We start from the raw sequence: 26,400 nt of genomic DNA on the forward strand, positions 1-26,400 counted from the left end.
CTTCCACGTACAAAACCCAAAACCAGTGAAGTTGGCATGTTGTTTAAACCGTAAATAAAAACAGAATACAATGATTTGCAAATCCTTTTTAACCTATATTCAATTAGATACACTGCAAAGACAAGTTACTTAATGTTCGAACAGGTAAACTTTGTAATTTTTTGCAAATATTAGCTCATTTGGAATTTGATGCCTGCAACATGTTTCAAAAAAGCTGGCACAAGTGGCAAAAAAGACTGAGAAAGTTGAGGAATGCTCATCAAACACTTATTTGGAACATCCCACAGGTGAACGGGCTAATTGGGAACAGGTGGGTGCCATGATTGGGTATAAAAGCAGCTTCCCTGAAATGCTCAGTCATTCACAAACAAGGATGGGGCGAGGGTCACCACTTAGTGAACAAATGCGTGAGCTGATTGTCGAACAGTTTAAGAACAACATTCCTCAACGAGCTATTGCAAGAAATTTAGGGATTTCATCATCTACGGTCCGTAATATCGTCAAAAGGTTCAGAGAATCTGGAGAAATCACTGCAGCGACAAGGCCGAAAACCAACATTGAATGCCCGTGACCTTCGATCCTCAGGCGGTACTGCATCAAAAACTGACATCAGTGTGTAAAGGACATCACCACATGGGCTCAGGAACACTTCAGAAAACCACTGTCAGTAACTACAGTTCGTCGCTACATCTGCAAGTGCAAGTTAAAACTCTACAATGCAAAGCGAAAGCCATTCATCAACAGCACCCAGAAACGCCGCCGGCTTCGCTGGGCCCGAGCTCATCTAAGATGGACTGATGCAAAGTGGAAAAGTGTTCTGTGGTCTGACGAGTCCACATTTCAAATTGTTTTTGGAAACTGTGGACGTCGTGTCCTCTGGACCAAAGAGGAAAAGAACCATCCGGACTGTTATAGGCGCAAAGTTCAAAAGCCAGCATCTGTGATGGTATGGGGGTGTATTAGTGCCCAAGGCATGGGCAACTTACACATATGTGAAGGCACCATTAATGCTGAAAGGTACATACAGGTTTTGGAGCAACATATGTTGCCATCCAAGCAACGTCTTTTTCATGGACGCCCCTGCTTATTTCAGCAAGACAATGCCAAGCCACATTCTGCACGTGTTACAACAGCATGGCTCCAGAGTGCGGGTACTAGACTGGCCTGCCTGTAGTCCAGACCTGTCTCCCATTGAAAATGTGTGGCGCATTATGAAGCGTAAAATACGACAACGGAGACCCCGGACTGTTGAACAACTTAAGCTGTACATCAAGCAAGAATGGGAAAGAGTTCCACCTGAAAAGCTTCAAAAATTGGTCTCCTCAGTTCCCAAAAGTTTACTGAGTGTCGTTAAAAGGAAAGGCGATGTAACACAGTGGTAAAAAGGCCCCTGTGCCAACTTTTTTGCAATGTGTTGCTGCCTTTAAATTCTAAGTTAATGATTATTTGCAAAAAAAAAAAAAAAAGTTTCTCAGTTTGAACATTAAACATCTTGTCTTTGCAGTGTATTCAATTGAATATAAGTTGAAAAGGATTTGCAAATCATCATTTACATAACGTGCCAACTTCACTGGTTTTGGGTTTTGTACATGTCAGTTGTGTCGAAACGGAGCAAGAGAGACATGAAAAGCCACACATACACACACACACACACACACACACACACACACACACACACACACACACACACACACCAGCTATTTTAGGTCTTGAGACTTTAGTTGGTGAAAACTCAAAACATTTTAGTCATAATGTTTTCTATATGTTTTTTATCTTTAAACTAATCCGGTGACGCTAATTCATGTTTCAGAAATTAGAATCAAGGTGACAGGTTGTATAAAAGTTTCATTTAGACTTTTTTTTCGACTGTCAAACTGTCATTTCACCAGGAGATTTTTACAGGTTTTAAGTGGTGATTTACTGACACACATACTGATCATCATTTGATTCAGATTTCAGCTTTATTAGTCCCCCTCGGGAAATTATTTTCACAGCACCATCCAGAATTAAAAACAACAACATAACACAGCACAGTACCGTACAGCATAGTACACCATACAATACCATAAAACACAGTGCAATGTCATACAAGCCTGCAGAATAGAACCACTGCTGCACCTGGTAGGCTGAGTAACACAGCCACTATTGATTCAGCAAACCGATGGCCGCTGGGACAAAAGAGGACCTAAATCATTTAGTTGTGCCCACTGGCACTCTAAAACAATGTCCCGAGGGCAACTAATCAAACTGCCTATGTAGGGGATGCAACACGCATAAAGGAGCTGCAGGCTGGAACTGAACCCGTAACTGCTGCATCAAGGACTGAGCCTCTGTGTATGGGGCGCTGGCTCCAGCCACTACGCCACCAACACCGCGTGTCCCAGAAAGCATTTTTTGGTTTAAGAAAACGTCTAATAGCCGTCTACATGAAGACCTGACGTCTAGGCTGAATCACAGCTGAATTTGGGCTGTCAGTGAAAATTTGGTAGACGTCTAACCATAGCCAAAGTGTAGACGTCATCAATTATATGGCTATGTAGAGACCATGTCCAAAAAATGGAGATAAACATATTTTAATTACTGTTGACTCTCCGTACGTGATTGAATGTCATACCGCACGTCATCTGCAATGGTGAAAATTACATTTAATCAACTTCAAAATTAAATCGGCTAGATTGGGTTACATGTAGCTAGACTAAATCGGAGCTAAATATAGCCAATATGTTTAAATCACGACTATTGCTTGCTGGCAAATGGCTTTGATGAACCTTCTAGTGTTGCACGGTATACTGGTACCAACAGTAGACAGCGATACTAAAACACCACGGTACATAATGTTGGAGTACCTAGGGCTGTACCCAAATATTCGGATATTCGAATATTCGTTTCTGTGGGTAGGTATTTGTTATGAAAATTTGATATTCCTTTTTATTTACTTTTTTTTTTTTTTTTTTTTTAAACATATGTTTTTGGTGCTAAATGTAGTCTTTTGTTGTTGGTAAATGTAGGTTATCAATTAAAATCAAAACTTTTAAATTGCATTTTTTAAAATGTGAAAATATAGTGTAGCCTACCAACTGAGCTTGTGCGCACAGGACGCTTGAGCGCATCCGTCTGAGGCTGTGGATCAATGCCAAGTTTTACCACTTTATCACTATTCCCTCTAACTTGTAGCTGTTTTTTGTTATCTTTTGAATTTAATATGAATTACGGAACTGTTTTTGTCAACGTTTGTTTCCATTTTGTACAATAAATCATTGTTTAAAGTTTCAACAAGTTTCTTTTGGAGTGCGTGACACAAGTGTGTTTTGAAAAGGACCGCGGACTGTCACCTGCTCAACGCATCAGTACCTTCGGATGCCATGACAGTAATAGACTAATAATAATAATAATAATAATAATAATAAATTTTATTTATAACACGCTTTTACAAGCGCTCAAAGACGCTTACATAAAAATAATAACAGTTTAAAATACAAAACAATATAGAATAATAACACAATTAGAATACAGAAACAATGTAAAAGATCAGGGAAAGATAGAATATGATGGGATAGGATAGAACAGAAAATTAGACATATTTAGTTTACAGATTAAAAGCCAATATAAAAAGGTGGGTTTTTAGGAAAGATTTGAAGGTGTGGGGGTCTGTACAGTCTCTGTTGGATTTGGGGAGTGGTGGAGCAGGTCTGTGAGGTAGGTGGGGGCCAGGTTGTTAAGTGATTTGTAGGTGAGTAGGAGGATTTTGTATTGTATGCGGTGTGAAATGGGGAGCCAGTGTAGTTTTTGGAGGACAGGGGTGATGTGTTCTCGGGAGTGGGTGTGGGTGAGCAGGCGGGCAGCGGAGTTCTGGATGTGTTGGAGTTTATTGAGGACTTTCGATGATGAACCGTATAGGATGCTGTTGCAGTAATCTAGTCTGGATGTTATGAAAGCATGGATGAGGGTTTCGGCAGCAGAGTAGGTGAGTGAGGGGTGGAGACGGGCAATGTTTTTGAGGTGAAAGAAGGCGGTCCTGGTGATGTAGTTAATATGGTGGTCAAACTTAAGTTGGCTGTCAAAAATGATACCAAGGTGCGGATGTGCGGGGATGAGGACAGAGTGCTGTTGTTGAAGGTGAGGCTGAAGTTTTGGGTGGTTCTGGTGTGGGATGTGGGACCAATGATGATAATGTCTGATTTGTCACTGTTTAGTTGAAGATAGTTTCTTTGCATCCAGTTTTTGATTCCAGAGAGACAGTTACTGAGTGTGGAGAGGGTGGTGTTGGTGATGGCTTTGGTGGAAATGTACAATTGGATGTTGTCGGCGTAGCAGTGGAACTGTAGTCCGTAGAGATGGATGATTTTGCCAAGGGGGAGCATGTATAGAATGAAGAGGAGGGGACCAAGCACCGATCCCTAGGGGACGCCTTGGGACGGAGGTGCAGTTGTTAGTGCTGATGAACTGGTGTCAGTTGGTGAGGTAGGAGCGGATCCAGGTGAGTGCTGTGCCAGTGATGTGAGCTGAAGATTTCAGTCGGGAGAGCAGGATGGAGTGGTTGATGGTTTCAAAGGCTGCTGTGAGGTCGAGGAGGATGAGGATGTTGAGGTGTCCGGAGTCTGAGGAGAGGAGGAGGTCGTTTGTAATTTTGAGGAGGGCTGTCTCGGTGCTGTGTTTTGATCGGAAACCAGATTGGAAGCATTCAAAGAGATTATTGGAGGTGAGGTGGGTCCTGAGTTGGGAGGCTACAGTACGTTCCAGGATTTTAGATAGGAAGGGGAGATTGGAAATAGGGCGGAAGTTATCTGGATTGTCAGTGTTGAGACCAGGTTTTTTGAGGATGGGTGTGATGGCAGCCAGTTTGAGGGTTTGGGGAACAGAACCAGAATTGAGGGAGGTGTTAATGATGTCGGTGATGAGCGGGGAGATGGCAGAGAGGCAGTCCTTAATGAGTTTGGACGGTATGGGGTCCAGGGTGCAGGTGGAGGTTTTTATCCCGGTCATGAGGGTTGTTAGCTGGGCTGGAGACATTGGAGATAACTGTGACAGGGGCTGGATGGTGGCAGGTGGTGAGGCAGGTGGGGAGATGGGGGGGGTTCCAGGGGTGTTGAAGTTACTGTAAATGGTGTCTGTTTTTGTTTGGAAGTATGAGAGGAATGATTGGCATTTTTCAGTTGTGAATGATGAGGGAGTGTTGTCCAGGAGTTTAAGGAGTGAGTTTATGGTGGAAAACAGAGCCTTGGGGTTGTTGGAGCCTGAGTGGATGAGGTGGGAGTAGTAGGTGGTCCAGGCTGCGTTGAGTGCATCTTTGTATTGTTGTAGATGGTCTGTGTAAGCAAGAAGGTGAACAGATAATCCAGTTTTCTTGCAGAGTCTTTCCAGTTGTCGTTTCTGGGATTTCATTTGGCGGAGTGCGGGGGTGTACCAGGGGGCAGAGTGAGTGAATGAGACAGTTTTTGTTTTGGTGGGGGTGAGCTGATCCAAGCAGGAGGAGAGTGTGCTGTTGTAATAGTTTACCAGGTCAGCAGGGTCATTAGAGGGCGGGGGAGGTGAGGCAGACAGACAGTAGGTGAGAGAGGCTGAGAGAGCTGCAGGTGTGAGGGAGTTAAGGTTTCTGAAGGTTATTGTCCGGCTCTGAATAGGGGAGGGGGTAGGGATTTCAATGTTCATTGTGATTACCAGGTGGTCGGAGATGTGCAGATTGTGACTGGATAGCTGTTGAATGTTTAGATTAGTGGAGCAAACCAAGTCCAGAATGTGACCACGGCTGTGTTTTGGGAAGGTTATGTGTTGAGTGAAATTGAAGCATTGCAGCAGTTCTAAAAATTCTGTGGCCGGTTTATTGTCAGTACTGTCAATATGTAGATTGAAATCACCCAGGAGAAGAACAGATGGTGAGATGGCGGATAACTGGGTCAAAAAGTCAGCAGAATCGGGAAGGAAGGAGGGATGTGGTTTTGGGGGTGGTAAATGATGGCTGTGACCAGAGGGGATGGACCAGACAGTTTGTAGGTGAGGTGTTCAAATGAGGGGGTTGGAGGAATGGAGATGGGGGATGTTTTGATGTTTTTTCTGTGGATGGCAGCAATGCCTCCTCCCCGGCCCTCTGTGCGGGGTTTGTCCATGTATGTGTATCCTGTGGGGGTGACTTGGTGTAATGTGAAATAGTCCAGAGGTGTTTGCCAGGTTTCAGTGAGACAGAGAAGGTCCAGGTTATTGTCCACTATGAATTCATTTAGAAGGAGACTCTTGTTGGTGAGGGAGCGGGTGTTGAATAAGGCCACTTTGAGGTATTGTTGCTTCATGAGTGGCTGTGATGACTGGGGAAGTGGATGGAGGTTGATCAGATCAATATGTCTTGTGCAGGGTGGACGGGGGCGCCTGTATGTGGTGATGGTCTTTATGTGAAAAATTACAGGTTGTGTATGTAATGACTGATGTGGCCAGGGGGAGGAGCTAGAGGTCATGACAGTATCAGCAGTAGCAGGAGCCGCACTGTCAGAGGCAGTGTTGTGTAATGGCAGCTGGAGCCTGTGGGGGGAGTGGTTGAAAAAGGCCGTGCTCACATGAATCTCAGGGGGAACCGTAGAAGAAGAGGGGAGCACTACCGAGGGGGCGTGGTACGTAAATAGTCAACACGTGTGTGCCAGTACGTGTACGGTGTGCTGTATGTTTGCAGTAAGCATGCGGCTACCAAGTTTACTCCGGTGTAGTCCGTCATGCCGATAAAAAGGGGAGCGATTCCAAAAAAGGTTAAAATTGTCTATAAAATCAAAACCAAGGCTGCTGCAAGCAGACCGGAGCCAAAAATGAAGGGAGAGGAGTCTGCTGTAGCGATGATCACCAAGGCCAAGAGTAGGAAGCGGTCCGCTAACGAAGATTGACTTCCCACAGTCCTTCAGGGTGGTGAACAGATTTTTAAAGTCAACCTTCAGCAGCTCGGACTGACATCGGACCACATCGTTCGTGCCAATGTGCAAAATGATGCGCTTAATGGAGTCTGGAAAGGATTGTAGTAAACCAGGGAGTTTATCTATGATTTTTGAGACAGTGGCTCCTGGGAAACAGTAGGTGGTGGCGTTGAAAAAACAGACATTTCTTATTATGGAGTCACCCACTTTAGCTGTGGTTGGTGGGAACAAGGGGCGAGGAGAAGGAGATGGGCACCGCTGCTGTGTAGTGGGTGTCGGCGGTGATTGTGACCTGGGCACAACTGTGGCTGTGGGCTCGCGGGTTTCCTCAGTGCGGGGAAACACACCGGAGCGTCTCGCTCTGGGAGCAGCCTCCTTTACAGTCATCCGCCGGGAGGAGGAGGTCCGTCGGGAGGAGGAGGTCGAGGGCTTGGCCGAGGATGCCGACGCAGGACCACTAGCCCCATGGGCCCCTGGCGGCGAGACAGGCACAGATTAATAGATTATAATAATAATGTCAAAGTATAATTTACAGTCCGATTTAACAGGTGATCACTGCTGCCCGACCCGCAGGTCCATTTGCGAGTCCCGCAGGTTACGGGTCGACCCGCGCATCACCACTCAGCTCAGTCTATAAAGGCTGTATACAACAGTAAGGCTATAGACATTATATTCTATTCAGGCCGGCAGAACCAGCAGCACATCGGCTCTACAGTGCACGGCACTGCTGATTAACCATTTTATTGCAGCACAGAGTGTCTGCCAGCAACCAACTACTTGCAGAGGCTTCCTACAACTTGTTTCAACGGTTCCGATTTATAATAATAATAATAATAATACATTTTATTTATAATACCCTTTTCATCAAAAGATCTCAAAGTGCTACAGGTTAATCAGAAGACAAATTAAACAGGATGACTAGCCAATGTGAAAATCAAAGGAAAGCATAGAATAATGTACTGAAGGAGACTGTTGTGCCATCACATTTTTTTGTGGTTTGAGAGCAAAGATCCGGTCGCCGCTGTGCAAAACTCTGCAATACAATTAGGTCCGAAAAAACCCTGGAGTCCCCCCGCGTCTTAGGTCGACAATGAGTTCTTTTGTTTTTGATGCGTTGAGTAGGACATCATTGTCTGTGCACCAGGTCACTAGTTTGTTGATCTGTGCACGGTATTCTGTTTCTCGGTTGTTGGTGATGAGTCCTATGATGGTTGAGTCATCTGCATACTTGTTAGGGATGCACCAAATATTCGGTAACCGGCCGAATATTGCAAAAAAAACACACATTCGGTATTGGGTGGAATAAGTTAAAAGCAAGGCCGAATAATAGCGGCGTGTTTTGATAACGCAATCAAACAGCGTGCCGTGACAGGCCGAGTAAAATGTCGGCAGTGTGGCGATCTGCCCGTCACCGCACTCGCATTTGCAACTAAAAATAGTTTTGAGCGAGCAAAATAGGCTTAAATCATTCAGCATGCTGTGCGAGTAGCCTACAGATTTCAACCACCAGCAGAAGCGAAAGGCGAATCCCACCGATTGTGGGTTGAATGGGGGTCACAAACACAGAGAGTAATGTATTCCTGTCAAATACGGCGGTCACCGGCTCCAATAATATCCTCTTCTTGGCGTCATGACTGCCCAGAAGTACCTGAACAGCCGAGCCAGCCGAACACAGGTATGTGATGTGTCAGAGGAGAAACAAGCCGTTCACGGCCCACAAACCTCACCGCACTTTAGGGACTGTTCTTTACTTATGAAGGGGAGGAGGGTGGCTGGTTGATTCTTATTTCATTTATTTATTTTATTTTGATCCCCCCATGTTCATCACTCATTGATGCTGTTTTTGAAGTATGAATAAGTTAATTATAAGTAATCTATTCCATTGAAATATCACTGTTGTAGCCTATAATAGAAAAGTGATTTATCTTTTTATGCCTCATTTTCACTGTGGTATCGTGATACTACTCAGAACCATGATATGATGGCACTCTGACGTATCGCGAGACCAGTTGACGGAGGCGTGATTCAACATGGCGATATGCTGTCACTAGAACAACACGGTAAACTCCATTAAAACATCTGTCTTTAAAAACTTTCTACAAAACAATCCGATAAAAATATACACATGTACCAGTCACTACCATAAACACGGACCAAACCATTACCACAGTGGAAGAAATAACGGACTTGGAAGCCTTCATTGACCAGTATAACCACAAACATACTATGGACCCGGACACCGACAACCCACAACACAGCCTCAACAACCCAAACAAACGAAAGAAAACGGACTCATCTACTGATACAGACGACCTGGGAACCATGGACATTAAGGTCAGTATCCTCGCCAGCATCAACAAAAAGTTAGACCTCCTCATTCCACTACACAACGAAATCAAAGACTTACGCTCCAGCCTAGATTTTGCACATAACCACATCACATCACTGCTGAAATCAAACCAGGAACTACAGTCATCTGTCAGATCCCTCAACGAACAAATGCAAAAAGTTACTACAGAAAACAAACAACTGAAAGAAACCGTTCTCAACATACAAACTCGCAGCATGCGCGACAACCTCATCTTCTCAGGCATCCCCGAAAAAACACCGGACAAACCAGAAACACTCATCAAAGACTTCATGACAACTCACCTCAAAATACCACCGGACATTGCCAAGAACATTACTTTCCACAAAGTTCACTATCTCGGCGCAGCGACAGCAAAAGGACTCCGACCCATCATCGCAAAATTTGAACACTTTCAACAAAGAACACTGGTCAAAAGCAAAGGAAAAGAACTGAAGGGCACAACATACCGACTAAACCATCAATACCCACGAGAAATAAACGAGTGACGAAAAACACTATATCCCATCCTAAAAGAGAACAGGAGAAACAACAAACGCGCAGTCCTCGTTGTTGATAAACTGTATATTGATGGACAATTATTTCGCAACCCCAAGACAACACCATGGCTTTTCTGAATGTATCACTATGACAGCTAAAACGCACTACTGATACACCCCCGCCTCCTTAAACAGCATTGCTAATGACACTGCCAGCGCTTTTCTTTCTCCCCCCATCTGTGTGCTTACTGTTAATTGTTTATTGTTCTCACCTCACCATAACGTCCTATATGTTAACATCCGTTTGTCTACGTTGTATGTATGACTGTACACATTCTTTTCACATTCACTCACTCAAGGCTCTCTCTCACACACACACTCACACACACACACACACACACACACACACATTCTCTCTCTTTCTCTCTCCCTCTTCAGCTACAGCTCCCTCAGAATCAGACAGACCTTCTCTAGATAGATTTAACTAACACAACCATACAAATTCTAAACCTGGTGACCTGGAATGTGCGTGGCATTTGAAATCAAGCTAAAAAAAATAAAAAATAATCAACCATTTAATCAAATTAAAGGCCGACATATGCTTTTTACAGGAAACACATCTTACAGACTCAGAACTGCAATATTTCCAGCCTAAACAATTCAATCAAATATTCTCTTCAACATACAATAGTAAACAAAAAGGCGTCTCAATTCTAAAAAATAAAAACATACCCTTAATTCATAAGACATCTATTATTGATCCAGAAGGAAGATATATCATCATCAAAGCATCTATAAATAACACAACATTCACACTTGCTAATATCTATGGACCCAATAACGATGATCCGTCTTTTTTCCATGCCTTCTTTTCTCTATTGAGTGCATCAACAAACATCATAATTGCCGGAGATTTCAATACTGTCATAGACCCCACAATCGACCGCTCAAGCACCTCTGGTAACACAAGAAACTGGCACTCCACTGAAATAATTAAACAGTACATGAATGATTATGGACTTGGCGATAGTTGGAGAATGATAAACCCCTTAACACAAGAATATTCCTACTTCTCCTCTCTCCACCAGTCTTCTTCACGAATCGACCTCTTTTTGATCAGCAACTCGCTCGCCCCAAACATCCACGAATCCACAATCAACCCCATTACCATAAGCAATCACGCCCCTGTCTCTCTTGCCATAAACATTCAATCATATACCAGACCCCCTACAAGATGGCGATTCAATACATCATTACTTCAGGACCCTGACTTTAACACTTTAATAGCCAAAGAGTGGACATCCTTTCTGGAGATGAACGACTCTCCAGACATATCACCATCACTGCTATGGGAAACAGGCAAAACAGTAATCAGAGGAAAAATATCATCATATTCATCGTACAAGAAAAAACAACAACAAAAACTGGAAAATAGCCTAGAACAAAGAATTAAACAACTTACAAACCTTCTCCCTAATAATCCCACAGAACAGATAAAAAAGGAACTCAATAACCTAAAAACGCAACTTGATAATATTATACACAGAAAAACACAATTCTTAATCCAACAACTTAAATATGACAACTTTCAATATAGTAATAAAGTAGGGAAATATTTATCAAATCAACTACAACACAAAAAAAGAAAAATCAATTATTCCATCAATAATTAACTCTAACGGTAAAATCACCCAAGATCCACAGGAAATAAATGAAACCTTTCAAACTTTCTATAGAAACTTATACTTGACCAGATCCGAACCTCCTCAATCAGAAATAGAATCCTTCTTAAACAACTTGGACCTACCCACACTACCCAAAGAACAAGCTGATACTTTAGATACACCAATCACCCTGGAAGAACTCCATAAAGCCTTAAATCAAATGCCAAACAACAAATCACCCTGTACCGGACAGATTCCCAGCAGAATACTACAAACACTTTTGACACATACTTTCACCACTGTTTCACAGAGTAACCTCAGAAATAAAAACTACATCCACAATTCCGATACACATGAATACTGCTTATATGTCACTTAAACTTAAACCTAACAAAGACCCAACTCACCTCTCCAGCTACCGCCCTATTTCTCTAATCAATACCGATTTAAAAATGATCACCAAAGCATTAGCAACCCGACTTAAAACAGCCACCCCCATCATTATCCACCCAGACCAAACAGGCTTCATCAAAAACAGACACGCTTCCGACAATACCCATAGACTATTCAATCTGATCAACCTAACACAGCAAACAAAAAACAAAACTATAATTGTATCATTAGATGCAGAAAAAGCATTTGATAAAGTAAACTGGTCATTTCTATTCAACACTCTTCACAAACTCGGCTTTGGAGAGTCATTCATCCACTTGATCAAAATTCTTTACACCTCACCTATGGCCACAATAACCACAAACGGTATCACATCACAGGGTTTAACACTGCACAGAGGAACCAGACAAGGATGCCCACTCTCACCGTCTTTATTTGCCATCTTCATTGAACCCCTCGCTGCAGCAATACGACAAAGTAATAACATTAAAGGAATTCAAAACAGCCACTCACAACACAAAATCAGTTTGTATGCAGATGATATATTATTGTTTTTACAAGACCCCTACAAATCATTAAAAGAAACTTTCAATCTAATCAGCAACTCCTCCGCAATTTCCAACTACACAATTAACTGGAACAAATCAACCATACTCCCCCTGTCTGAAACCGCTTGGGATTCTGCAGCTCAAGACCCACTCCTCCCCTTTCACATCGGAAACATTAAGTATTTGGGTATCAGTATTTCCTCCAGGCTGTCAGAGTTATTTAACCTCAATTACACTCCACTGCTAAAAAAAAATACAGGACGACCTGAAACGATGGATAAATCTCCTACTCTTTTTGTTCTCCTAAAAACAAAAATCTCACTCTCAACTTTACAGAAGAAAAAATCCCAAGGTGGCCTTGAAGCACCAAACTTCCCACTTTACTTTCTAGCAAATCAATTACAGTACCTGATCAAATGGATTCAACAACCCAAATACAGTAACTCATGGATAGATTTAGATAGATAGATCCAGTAGAGTCACTAGTTCATCACTAACACCCTGTAAGTACACCCCAATTTGGCACAACTCTGATTGCCTTTCTGGCAACACTCCCATTCACTTTCCCACATGGCAAAACAAAGGAATAGCTCACCTTCATCACCTTTTTGAAAATAACCAATTTATAACCTTCAATACATTAGTCCAGAGGTACAGGGTTGGGAGAAATCAGCTCTTCCAATATCAACAACTTAAATCCATTATCAAATCTAAGATTAACATAACCAACAACCCCCTCGAACCCTTCAAACTAGGCAAAAAAATCAAGAAAATCACAGACTCAAAAAACATAGTCTCAAAACTCTATAAACTTCTATCCAACTCAGATGAATCCATAACACTCCCGACCGCAAAATGGGAAAATGATCTGGCTATTTCTCCCAACCCCGACTTCTGGACACAAATCTGTACAAATAGCTTCTCTATGACAAATAACACAAACTTACAACTTATTCAGTATAAGACACTACATAGGATTCACACAACACAAAATGCTAAAAATGGGCTTAACTAACACAGACACCTGTTCACAATGCACTTTAGGGAGCACCGACAATTACTTTGACGCAACCTGGACATGCCAACCAGTTCACTCCTTTTTGAGTAGCAGTCACAAATAAACTTTCTTGCATATTGAGTTGCAGAATCCCACCATCTCCATCCCTCTGCCTGCTCGGAGATATCACAGAAACCAACCTCCCATCCAAGTACAGAAACCCGCTGCTCATATCTCTAACTATCGCCAAGAAAACAGTTCTGTTAAACTGGAAATCAAAACAATCAACCACTGGACCAACCTTCTTACAGAATTCATCTCAATGGAGAAAATGGCAGCCTCTAACAACAGTAACATGTCGGCCTTTAATGAAGCTTGGAACCCATTTCTCACTCTTCTCGCTTGATACCATGCTGCATCAGAGCTGCATCAGAGCAGCCCACGCACATCTCCACATCTCCGCAAGCCCATAAAACACTCCTTTTTTTTACTTCCTCTTTCTTTCTTTCTTTCTTTCTTTCTTTCTTTTTCTCTTTTATTCTTCTCTTTTTATTTTCTTTTTCCCCGTTCTCCTCATTTACACTCACTTAGAATTCTTACTATATTGTTATTATTATTATTGATTATGATTGTGATTATTATTACAATGATTGTAAAGCTGAAGTGTTTGGGGCACCATTATCTGCTCAGATTCAACCAAATGCTTCAAAACTCACTGGACGATGCTTCACAGTGCAGTTGGACAATGACCTGAAGCATACTGCAAAAGCAACCAAAGACATTTTTCATGCAAAGAAGTGGAATGTTCTGCAATGGCCAAGTCATATCATCTGACCTGAATCCAATTGAGCATGCGTTTCTCTTGCTGAAGCCAAAACTGAGGGCAAAACACCCAAAACACAAGCAGGAAGTGCAGACGGCTGCAGTAAAGGGCTGGCAGAGCATCACCAGGGAAGAAACCCAGCATCTGATGATGCCTATGTGACCAACACTTCAGGCAGTCATTGACTGTAAAGGATTTGCAACCAAGTATTAAAACTGACTGTTTAATTGATGATTATGTTAGTTTGTCCAAATACTTATGAGCCCTTAAAGTTGGGGGACTGTGTGAAGAAATGGTTGTAATTCCTACACGGTTCATACTACATTTTTGAAAAAAGCCTTAAAATGAAAGCTGAGAGTCTGCACTTTCAGCAGGTATTCATTGTTTCATTTAAAACCCATTGTGGTGGTGTACAGAGCCAAAATGATGACAACTGTATCATTGTCCAAATAATTATGGACCTGACTGTATTGGTTTATATTATATTAGGTTATGTTATGTATCGTATTATATCATCGTGGATTATTATGTTATATTATATCATAAAATCTTATAGTATATTATTATTTTTATTATATTGTGCTATATTATATCGTGCTATATTATGTCTTATATTACCTCATTATATTATTTTATCTTACATTATTAGGTATTATTATATTTATACATATACACACACACACACCCACACACACACCCACCCCCCTACCTATATACGTATCATTGTAACTTTATGTTGTTTTCTGTTGTTGTTTGTACTGTATGTCCACTGTTTGTACTCCACTTGGTGTAATGTATTTGTCCTCTATGTCACCTTGTCTGTTGTCACATAATTTCACCAATTTAAAAAAAAACAAACAAACCATGATATTTTCATTGGTATCGTACAGTGGGATCCAATTTGGTACCATGACAGCACTAATCTGGAGGGGGTTCAACTGCCAAAACTAATGAAAAACTAAACAACGATATTCGGTATTCGGTACTCAGTATTCGGCCAAGTGTTTAATATTATTCGGCTTTGGCCACAAATTTTCATTTGGGTGCATCCCTAGTACTTGTACAGGTTGACAGAGCTGTGGTGGGATGTGAGCTGGTTTGAGTAAAGGGAGAATAGCCAGGGTGAGAGGACACAGCCCTGGGGTGCGCCTGTACTGAGGAACACAGGGGAGGATGTGTTATTGTTGATCTTCACCTTCTGTTGCCTGTTCCAGAGAAAGCTGTGAATCCAGTGACCAATGCATGGGTCAGTGTTCATGTCCAGTAATTTATTTAACAGTTTGACCGGGTTTATTGTGTTAAATGCAGAACTGAAATCCATGAACAGGATGCGGGCATATGTGTTTGCAGACTCCAAGTGGTTCAGTATGTGATGAATTGCTAAGTTGACGGTGTCCTCAACTGACCTGTTGGCTCTGTATGCAAATTGGTATGGGTCCATGAGGGGGGTGGTGACAGTTTTCAGGTGAGAGACTGCTGGTAACCTTCTACCGCTGCTCTGTAGATAGCATTCTGTTGTACTGTGTCTGTGTTTGGTTTGCAAGCTGCACAGCCACAGACAGGAAAGCACTTCAGAGAGTCATCAACACTGCCCAGAAGATCATCGGCTGCCCTCTCCCCTCGCTGGAAGAACTGTACAGTTCCCGCTGCCTCAGTAAAGCCAGGAACATACTGAGGGACTCATCTCACCCTGGGCACTCTCTGTTCGAACTGCTACCATCAGGCAGGAGATACAGGACTCACAAGTCAAAAACAAACAGACTAAAGAACAGTTTTTATCCCAGAGCCATCACTGCCCTGAATAATGCTGAATAATGTAATACCTTCGAAGCTGCTAATAACTTGCACAACAGCTGCAGGATGGTTGTTTGTTTGTGTGTGTGTGTGTGTGTGTGTGTGTGAGTGTGAGTGTGAGTGAGAGAGTATGATGTGTTCAAATGATTTCATGCCGGCAGATGTCAAGGCGATGGATCTGTTGTCATTGAAGCAGGAGATGTTCTTGGTCTTGGGAACTGGGATGATAATGGACTCTTTGAAGCACTTGGGTACTGAGCTTTGACAGAGGGAGATGTTGAAGATGTTGGTGAAAACACCGGCCAGTACCGCAGCGCAGTGGTGGAGAATGGAGGGGCTGATGTTATCAGGGCCGGCTGCTTTATTCCTCTTAAGTCCCCTGAAGGTGCTCCTCACCTCCTCCTCGTAAATGGTGAAAGGTGGGGGAGGGAGGGGGGAGGGGAGAGATGGTGATGGAGCCGGTGCCTGCTCAAACCTCCCACAGAAAATTTTGAGTGTGTCAGCAAGCTGATTGTCGTTATCAGGTGTGGGGGTGGGTTTCTTTTGTAGTTTGTCATGTTTTGGAGTTTTTTTCCAGATTAAACTTGTGTCATTAGTAATGATTTGTCCTTCTAGATTAGTGGCGTAGTTGGATTTGGCTGTTCTTATTGCAGATCTCAGTTTGTATTTGGCAGCCATGTATTGTTCTTTGTTTCCTGACAGATGTGCCAAATTTTTCTCCTTAATTTTTTAATGTCCTTGTTAAACCACGGTTTATTATTATTGTAGCGTTTGACTTTTTTGAGTGGTATGCATAGGTCCGCGCAGTAATTGACGTATGACGTCACTGTGTCGGTGAGGTCATGGAGGTCACCCGCAGCATGGAAAACATCCCAGTCTGCGCATGCGTAACAGCCCCGAAGTCTTTCGATGGCTTCAAGGGCCAGTGTGTAATATTTGGCATGGTTTATTGTCAATCTGAATCTGAATCTGAATCTGAATATTCTACCCATTAATATGTTTATACAACTGTATGATCGCTATAAAATAAAATTTGTTTGGTTTTCGTAGCCTTATAATTATGCTTATATATATATATATATATATATATATATATATATAGCAAGGGCCTTGCTTTAGAGAGGTCGCCATCTTGCGCCGCCATGTATGTACGGCAGACCGAGTGGACAATCCAGCCAGTCAGAGAACGCGTTTCGCGTGTATAAATGAACCAACGAAGACAGCGGAAGGAAGGAAGAAGGAGGAGGAAACAGCAGAGAGTGTTAGTAGTTCGTCGATAGAGAGTAGTGAAAAGTTTTTTTTAGTTATAAAGTTTGCGAATGGACCACACTTACCATGCAACAGGAGAGAATGAACCCGAACCGTCATCTGCGAGGAAAAGAAGACGTAATTTCACTCCTTGTGATGCACTCTCTGCGGCGCTTTTCCTCCTGATGATATATCTCCCCAACAATGGTAGCAGTAGCACCGAATCCCATTCTGTGCATTCAACCTCTCTTCTCACCCACTCAGCATCAAACACATGGAGTTCCTCATCTATATGCTCCGGCTCAAACAGGTATGGCTCTGGGTCTGTGTCCGCTACAAGAAACTCTTCAAAATCACGTTCAAAGTCGTCCATTGCAGCTACTATAGTCCGGAGATATTGCTAGGCTAAATAAACAGCTGAGCTCTGTTTACCGGCTACGCTGTCAGTCAGTGTGCGGGCTGGAGATTGGCGGAGCAGAGAGGGGAGGGGGTCCCTACTCGGAATGGTAAACGAGTATGTGTGTAAAGTTATGAAGTGTGTCTGTTGTGCTAGAAGAGTCAGAGTTTGGGACGGAGTGGGGAGTTACCGGAGTTTCTGGAGTGCTCAAATAAACGGGCCTTTTTCTCGAACGCTCCTCTGGTCTCCTGCTCGTGAGGGATTCATTACAATATCATAACATGGTTTAGATTTCTAAATAAACATTCACCTCGTCGCTAGATAGAACTACTCCTGAAAAAGTCGTGCCAAGGCTTTTTGTCCCTACGAGGCCACTGTCCCTTACCCGACGGGAGGGGTGAGTGAGTGAGCCCTGCAATCTAGAATTTGACCACTGATGTCACTGTTTTCAACCCATTTTACACACTGGCCCTTTCAGGGGACCAGCACCGGACAAGTTTTGTTGATGTCTTGGAGGATTTAACTTTTTGCCTGTATTGTGGAATTAGCAGCACCATTGCGTGGTTGGACCTGCCTAGCGGAGCCCTCGGGAAAGCACGGTAAGCCTCTTTGATGGTAGTGTAGCAGTGGTCCAGTGTGTTGGTCCCTCTGCTAGGGCAAGTTACCTGCTGATGGTAGCCGGGGAGCTCGGATGACAGATTAGACCGGTTAATGTCCCCAAGAACGATGACTGCTGTGTCCGGGTGTGAATTCTCCACTGAGGAGACGTAGTTGGCTAACTCGGCTATGGTGGTGTTAGCGTTAGCCTCAGGTGGAATGTACACACAGATCATAATTACTGATGCGAACTCCCGTGGGAGGAATGATGGTCTGCATTTGACAGTGAGGTATTCCAGGTGAGGGGAGCATACATGGGTGAGTTCTGTGGAATTTGTACACCAGCGTTCATTGATCATTATGTAAACACCACCACCTTTTGCCTTGCGCGATGGTTTGGTTGATCAGCACGGTGTAATGTGAAACCTGGAAGTGTTACCGCTTGGTCAGGTACTGATTGATCCAGCCAGGTCTCTGTCAGGCAGATGGCAGAACAGTCACTGTAGTCTTTGTTGGTTTGTATCATAAGTTGGAGTTTATCCATTTTGTGCCGGAGGGATCTGACGTTTGACAGCAGAAGGGCTGGGAGCGGTGGCCGGTAAGGGCATCTCCTGAACCTGGCAAAGGTGCTGGAGCGCCGGCCCTTTTTGGTCGGCAGCCATGGTGTTGAGTGGCTTGAGATGTTTAAGTCCCGTAATTTCTCCTCCAGCAAGGATGTAGATGGGCCCAGATCAGTGTGCGAGATGGATCTGAGGTTTAAAAGCTCTGATCGAGTGTACTGGATTAAGCACAACACTTTCTAGACAAGTAATGCAGACACTAAAATGACAGACAGGATCACTGCTTGTACTGTGGCAAGCCTCACGGCCGCCATCTTGCATCTTCATTTTTGCTGTGGTATCGTGATACTACTCAGAACCGTGATACTTTCACTGGTATCATACCATGGGTCCCAATTTTGGTACCGTGACATCACTAGATCCTTCCTAATTTATGTCCAGGGAAAACCACAAAAATGGGCAAAAGTCTTTTCAGAGCCAGTCACTTTTCTTACGACCTGAAAAACTGCTGTCCTGCTGATGTGATCAGTATCTGATATAATAAAGAAAACTTCCGCTGCAGAAGACTCAAAGGGCAATGCATAAAATTTAATGCGATCATAATGCAAATCCACAATGTGTAATATTTGTATCTGTATGGAACAGATTGTTGATAAATGATAGAATGTGACATGAAATTGTATCTATCATATAGAAACTCCTCTGGGAAGACATCTAAACAGGGTCTAATCACCTGCTTACGCAACAGACCCTGAATAAATTGTGCCTCAACGTCCATGACTATTCACAAAAGACACACCATGGTTCTCTATCAACCTGCTACACGCTCAGCCTGCGAGCCAGCAGGTTTGCTTCACGGAGTATGTTGCTATAGTAACTGACTCAGGGTTATGTTGAACTGGCTTTTTGAAACGGAAATGTCAGTTTCCCTCATCTCAGGCTTAACAAACTCAGAGTTTTCACTAATCTCGCTTTCTGAAATAGGGTCCAGCTGTGCTTGTGCTTTTTATTCACCAGTGGGATAGAGGTGAACTGAAAAGGAGAACACAGTTTAGTCTTTCTTCAACATCATCATGTTGCCTTCACTTTCAACAGTCTCTGTGGGCAAGAAACTTTTACGAAAAGAAAAAAAAATGAAAAGGAAAAAAACAAAAACTGGCCAGTCAGTGCCTGTGGTCTCCACGTGGTATCTCTACAACTACGGGAGCCCTGATATCTACTGTTTCCAGATTTCTGCAGTGACTCATACATGTAAATACAACCATTTACTCTGTTGAGTACAGTGTTATTATAGCTCATACAAACAGTTGCAAAACGTAAGCAAATACAGTCAGGATAGTGATAAACTAGAAATATTCTTCAATATGTATTTTCTCTTTATTCAGTTATTGTGTCTTACTAAACAGAATATTTTCATCCCTGCTAGCCAGGGAGCCAGGCAAGAGAGAATGCTCAAATTCACTATCAAACCCAGCAATTAAGCTACATGTGGTACATACCAGAAGGGCTCTGCGTCCTCAGCGCCACACACTACATGCAACAAGAAGGAAGTCACTGTTTAAAGTACCATGCCAATTTCTTCATTCATTTATCTTAAATGCATTTTCATCTTTCATTAACTCTCAGGCAAGAGCAAAGAGGACGCCATGAACGAGTACATCAGCCTGGTGGAGGAGCTGAAGAACAAGTATGGAATTTAGTGTCATACGATAAACGCATTACAGCTGGACCAACTGCTGGGGGATGGACTGGGAGAAGTGGCTAAGACCACCACCAGCTGTCCTCCATCGACACACCATGAAAACGCCTTAAATCCCAAGAAGGGTGTCCTTACACATGTGAATGCCTGGTGGTCCACCCTCTAGTGGTCCCAGTGGTCTGAATAACCACTAATGTATGATCAGAAACTGTCCAATGTACCTGTAATGTAATGCATCATGTTTTAATTAATGATTTCTAATAGAGTGTATCTGCACAGAATCCTGTCATTTCAACATAAAATCTTTTTTCTCAAATTGTTCTGTTTGGTGCACTCTGATTATTTGATGTTCTAGTGCAGGGGTCTGCAACCTTTGCCATTAAAAGAGCCGTTTTTGACCAAAAATAATTTGAAAAAATCTGTGTGGAGCTGCAAAACATGTTTGAGCCTTATAATCAAGGTAAATAGCCTGTTAAGTCTAAATTAGCATACACTTATGGTCTAAATAAGCATTCATTAATATGTTTTACCACAAGGTGGCCACTGTGCAAGGCACTATTAATAATTATCTGGTACTTAAATTTTGCAGAGCTGGCAGTGAGAGTAAACAAATCTGTCCACGCACTACTGCATTCTCTATTTTATTCGATTTTCTTTTTTGGATTTGGCATCCATAGCTAACCAGCCACTGCTATCGGGGTTCAGCAACATTTGGATTCATAGAAGGAATTTCCATAGACTTCTTTTCTCAAAGGCTCAAGGAGCCACTGGACAGGGCCTAAAGAGCCACAGGTTGCCTACCCCTGTTCTAGTGTCACCAGTGGCGGTTTATGTCAGTCATCGCATTTACATAATTGATTGTAGATGATGACATTTCCGAAATGATCAGTTTATAGGAAATAATCACATTACATTTATCTATTGATTGTAGAAAATTCCATTTAGCAAATCCATCAATTCAGTGGAGATGAGGAAAGCAGGGAATGCAGGTGATATTGAATCAGTTATCTATTTCTCATCATTTGGGAGTCAGCTGTGTTTGAGGTTAGATAGGCAGGCCTACTATCTGAGGACAGGAGGTCATGAATTTTGCCTCTAATAGTAAGAATTTTGTCATTAAAAAAGCTCATAAAATCATCACTGCTAAGGGCTAAAAGAATACAAGGCTCAATAGAGCTTTGACTCTCAGTCAGCCTGGCTACAGTGCTGAAAAGAAACCTGGGGTTATTTTTGTTTTCTTCTATTAATGCTGAGTAATAGTTTGCTCTGGCATTGCGGAGGCCCCTCTGATAAGTTTTGAGACTGTCTGCCCAGATTAAACGAGATTCTTCCAGTTTGGTTAATCGCCAGTTCCTTTCAAACTTCCACAATATTTGTTTTAACTTACGGGTTTGAGAGTTATACCAAGGAGCAAACTTTCTTGGCTTTGTTAACTTCTTTTTAAGAGGAGCTACAGAGTCGAGTGTTGTTCGCAGCGGCGCTATCAACAAAATGATCAATTCGGGAGAGGTTAAAGTCGGTATGGGAAACCTCTGTTACTGAAGGACTTGGTATTGAATTTAACGACGGAGTAATCATTTCCTTAAATTTTGCGACAGCACTATCTGATAAACATCTAGTATAGTAACTGTTGCTGAGTGGTGTGTAATCGAGTAAAAAGAAATCAAACGTAATCAAATAATGATCCGATAGTGAGGGATTCTGTGGAAAGACTGTTAGGTTATCAATTTCAATTCCATACGTCAGAACTAGATTGAGGGTATGGTTAAAACAGTGAGTGGGTTCATGTACACCCTGACTGAAGCCAATGGAGTCTAATAATGAGATAAACGCGGTAGCCAGGGAGTCATTATCAACGTTGACATGAATGTTAAAATTGCCTACAATAATAACTTTATCTGATTTAAGAACTAAACTGGATAAAAACTCTGAGAATTCAGACACAAATTCAGAATATGGGCCAGGAGCATGGTACACTATAACAAATAAAAGTGGCTGCGAAGTTTTCCAGGTCGGATGTAAAAGACTAAGAACGAGGCTTTCAAATGAATTATAATCTAGTTTAGGTTTAGGGCTGATTAACAGACTAGAGTTAAAAATGGCTGCAACTCCCCCTCCTCGGCCGCTGCCTTGAGGAATGTGGGTATTATTATGACTGGGAGGAGTGGACTCATTTAGACTAACATATTGATCTTGACACAGCCAGGTTTCAGTGAGACTGAGTAAATCAATATGATTATCTGATATTAATTTGTTTACTAACACTACTTTAGACGAAAGAGACCTGATATTTAACAGTCCGCATTTAATTCTCTTGTTTTGTCTTTCTGTCACAGAAGAGATTTTAATTTTTATGAGGTTGTTATGCACAACTCCTCTTTGTTTAATTTTAGATTTAAATAATTTAGGTGGTCGGGGGACAGACACCATTTGTATAAAACTATGGAAACTATGGCTGGGTAACTGAACTAGAAGCTCAGAGAGGCGTATAGGACTGCGACTCTCTGTCCTGGTCTCAACTCTGGGTTGTCAGGGATTTAAATTACTAATAAAGTTTGCCAGGTTCCTAGAAATGAGAGCAGCTCCATCCAAAGTGGGATGAATGCCGTCTCTCCTAATAAGACCAGGTTGTCCCCAGAAAGTTTGCCAATTATAAACGAAACCCACATTGTTTGCTGGACACCACCTGGACAGCCAGCAATTAAATGATGACATGCGGCTAAACATGTCATCAGTGGTCAGATTTGGGAGGGGTCCAGAGAAAACTACGGAGTCCGACATCGTTTTTGCATATTCACACACCGAGGCAATATTAATTTTAGTGACCTCCGATTGGCGTAACCGGGTGTCATTGCCGCCGACGTGAATAACAATCTTACTGAATCTACGTTTAGCTTTAGCCAGCAGTTTTAAATTTGATTCAGTGTCACCCGGTCTGGCCCCAGGGATACATTTGACTATGGCCGCTGGTGTTGCTAACTTCACGTTTCTCAGAATACTGGAGTTTCAATGGGGGGGCCAAGCTAGGGCCAGTCCTTTTGATACAGGGGCACATACAAGTAGGGTCAAATATCTAAGTCTGAACAATAAGATATATATGTACATATATAAATGTATATCAGTGTTTCCCACAGGATTTTTGGAGACTACATCCAACCCTGTAGGGGGGTCTGGAGGTATGCTCCCCTGGGAGAAAAATTTGTATCTATTTGATTTAAAGGCATCAATCTGGTGAATTCTGAGAGCCAAGTTATGATGGCAGACTATGCCTAGGTTTCAACATATTTGTGCTTTTTATGTGTGAAAAATGTTCTATTTTTACTGATCAAAACACTAGTGGTATGTTATGGTGAAGTGTTACATTTAAAATACGGCTCAGGATTAGTGGTTAAACATTTCAGTAATCAAAAGAAAAATGACTAACATACTGATGGAGGGCTCTCTCACTCACAAACACAGTTACAGATATGCAAAACGATACAAAATACGCAATACGAAAAGAAAACAAAAGGTAAGACTTAAATTAATTACACACAAACAGACACAAATTACTGCTTTCCTCCCTCCCTCACGATTTGCAAGTATGGCACCCTGAATCAGAGCATTTCATTTTACGCGGCTTCGAAAAGAAGATTTCAAAAGCCCTCTGGTAGTTGAATGTCTCTGGGACAGGCCCATTTATGGCAACCCACTGGATCCATGGTGTGCGCGATCCGGCCGAAGCGCGGGTGCCGGAGCTAAAAGCAGCCATTCAAGTCAACGTCAGCTGTTCCATCAGCCGCGACCTAGAAGCGGCTCGGCACTCCGCTCCACCAAAAACACGCGCCGGGTCTATTTCTGATGGACGCCGCGAGATGGCATGTCAATTTACATAGACCAGATGAGTCAAACAGGAAGTCAGGTGTAGAAAAGACGAGAGTATCCAGTCAATTTTCACAATAAAACACCTATGAAAACTCCGGATCGTATTTCACATGTATACATCAGCATGATGTGACATGTAACTACCATGAGCCAAATGAGACAGAAAAAGTTTTGAGAGCTTACTTCAATGCTGCTGTGTGTTGCTGTGCAGGTTAAGACTTGTCTTAAATACAGCCACACAATTCTCTTCTGATGTTTTAGGTGGGTGCGCTGCTTTAAGTGGTCCGACCAGCAACTGGTTGAGACGATTTAGTTCCGCGTTCCACGTTGCCCCTCCGACTCTTCAGCAGGGGGGCCACAGGGGGGGCCGGACTCCGAGTTACGGGGGCACTGGCCCCTGCTGGCCCTCCCCTAAAACCGCCATTGGGAGATACTGGACCCGTCTGAAGGGCTGGATTCGGACGACTCCGCCCCCTCCATCCATGGATCATGCAGCTACACATACTCAGTATAAGCATCTGCAACTCAATGTGCTCTAAAATAAAATAAAGTTGAGGACAAATTTGTGAATGGTAATATTAAAGTAACATGGGAGGGATTAAAAATATGAATGGGCAGATCCAGTAATAAGAGTGACAGTCATGTAAGTAGTTGTCCAAACTTTATTAATGATCTGAACAATTTTTACTGTAGATTGGACACTGTGGATGGCAGAATAGAATGTGATGAATTTTGCAAAAACCTCACTGCAGAGACATCAGTAGTTGTGAGTGAGGATGATGTTGCTGCAAGTCTTTTTAAACTGAAGCCAAATAAGACCACTGGCCCAGATGGTCTAAAAGCCCAACTTAAAGACTGTGCTGATGCACAGTGCCAAAATCATGCAAACTCAATAATTAGGCCAGTGCCAAATAGGACAGACACAAGTACACCAAATGATTTCCTGCCTATTGCAATAACGTCCATACTGTGTAAACCATGGAACCATGGTGTTCTGGCCAGCCACCTGAACAACACTGCGGCCACTATGCTGGCTCCATTCCAGTTTGCATGTTAGAGCGACAAAGGCATAGACAGCACTGTGCTGACCCTGCTTAATACAGTTTCGAAACATCGTATGCATCCTGATGCCAGGATTTTATTTGTGGATTTTAGTTTTGTAGTTTTGTAGTCAGTTAGTTTTGTGGTTTGTAGTATCTCACTATTAATACAGGGTTAGTGATCTGGATCAGAGACTTTCTTACCTGCCGTCCACATAGAGTCTCTGTCAGGGGGAGCATGTTAGACATGCTCACTGTGAGCACAGGCTGCCCACAAGAATGTGTTCTTTCCCTTGTGCTATTCTCTCTGTTTACTAATGAATTTATGATCAATGAGAAATATTTTAGATGGTTTAGATAAAATGGTTTAAATGACATGGCTTTATCTGGTCTTTTACAGATTACAGACAGATTAATGTGGCTAAGACTAAAAAAAATGATTATTTGCACAAAACAAGATCTGAAGACGGAGACAGTTTCCCTCGATGTCCAACATGTTGAAACTGTGGAAAACTTTAGATGCCAACATGAGCTTCGCTGGAAATACTGTATATTTTCAAGAGATGCTCACAGCAACTCTATCTTCTTAGGAAACTTTGTGGCCTTGGTGTTAGTCAGCAGATTTTAGAATTAGTGTACAAAACTATGTTTGAGAGTGTTTGTGATGATTTTTTTAATTACATTATATGAATTCTTGAGCCGGGTCGTAACAGTGTTCTAACTCTTTACCTCCCTGCCTGGTATGGTCATCTTAACTGTACACAAGAATAAACTCTCTAGGATTGTGACAATGGCAAGTAAAATGGTTGGCATGCCATAAAAGGCCTTGACCCAACTCTTTACAGAAAGGACAGATAGCAGATAGCTCCCATCCTCTCTTTAGCCAGCTTGAGCTCTTGAGCTGCATGAGGCACTATAGAGTCCCTCTGTTACCTAAAAATGTATTTAAGAAGTCCCTCATTCCAAGTGCCATCAATATCCTTAACTCAACAAAAAAGAGTACAAACTGAGGACAAATTATCACCCTGGTGGACAATAA

At 42.5% G+C, this 26,400-nt stretch overlaps 3 protein-coding genes across 4 annotated transcripts in view; 1 reads left to right on the top strand and 2 right to left on the bottom strand.

Annotated features, from left to right (window-relative positions):
- The window catches only part of dbi (diazepam binding inhibitor (GABA receptor modulator, acyl-CoA binding protein)), a 46,195-nt gene extending 25,422 nt beyond the window's left edge, over nucleotides 1–20,773 (top strand). For both annotated transcript variants that reach the window (XM_049594915.1, XM_049594916.1), the window contains one exon: nucleotides 20,385–20,773. In XM_049594915.1, the coding sequence (XP_049450872.1) occupies nucleotides 20,385–20,523 (139 nt within the window). In that variant the 3' untranslated portion in view covers nucleotides 20,524–20,773. The remainder of the gene's footprint in view (nucleotides 1–20,384) is intronic.
- Nucleotides 1,512–24,950, bottom strand: LOC125900093 (uncharacterized). The gene is made up of 2 exons (XM_049594869.1): nucleotides 24,505–24,950; nucleotides 1,512–7,363 (listed from the first exon to the last, which is right to left on the bottom strand). The coding sequence occupies exon 2, from the start codon at nucleotides 5,647–5,649 to the stop codon at nucleotides 4,450–4,452; it is 1,200 nt and encodes a 399-aa protein (XP_049450826.1). The 5' UTR covers nucleotides 5,650–7,363; nucleotides 24,505–24,950; the 3' UTR covers nucleotides 1,512–4,449.
- LOC125900101 (uncharacterized) overlaps nucleotides 20,885–26,400 on the bottom strand; it is a 549,677-nt gene continuing 544,161 nt past the window's right edge. Inside the window, exon 2 of the mRNA XM_049594880.1 lies at nucleotides 20,885–23,283. Within this exon, the coding sequence (XP_049450837.1) occupies nucleotides 21,898–22,887 (990 nt within the window). The 5' untranslated portion in view covers nucleotides 22,888–23,283 and the 3' untranslated portion in view covers nucleotides 20,885–21,897. The remainder of the gene's footprint in view (nucleotides 23,284–26,400) is intronic.

Source organism: Epinephelus fuscoguttatus, linkage group LG13 (assembly GCF_011397635.1).
Source record: "Epinephelus fuscoguttatus linkage group LG13, E.fuscoguttatus.final_Chr_v1".
Taxonomy (NCBI): Eukaryota; Metazoa; Chordata; class Actinopteri; order Perciformes; family Serranidae; genus Epinephelus; species Epinephelus fuscoguttatus.

What these genes read in the sequence shown, in the direction of transcription:
- LOC125900093 (XM_049594869.1), bottom strand. Translation starts at nt 5,649, where the DNA reads ATGAACATTGAAATCCCTACCCCCTCCCCTATTCAGAGCCGGACAATA.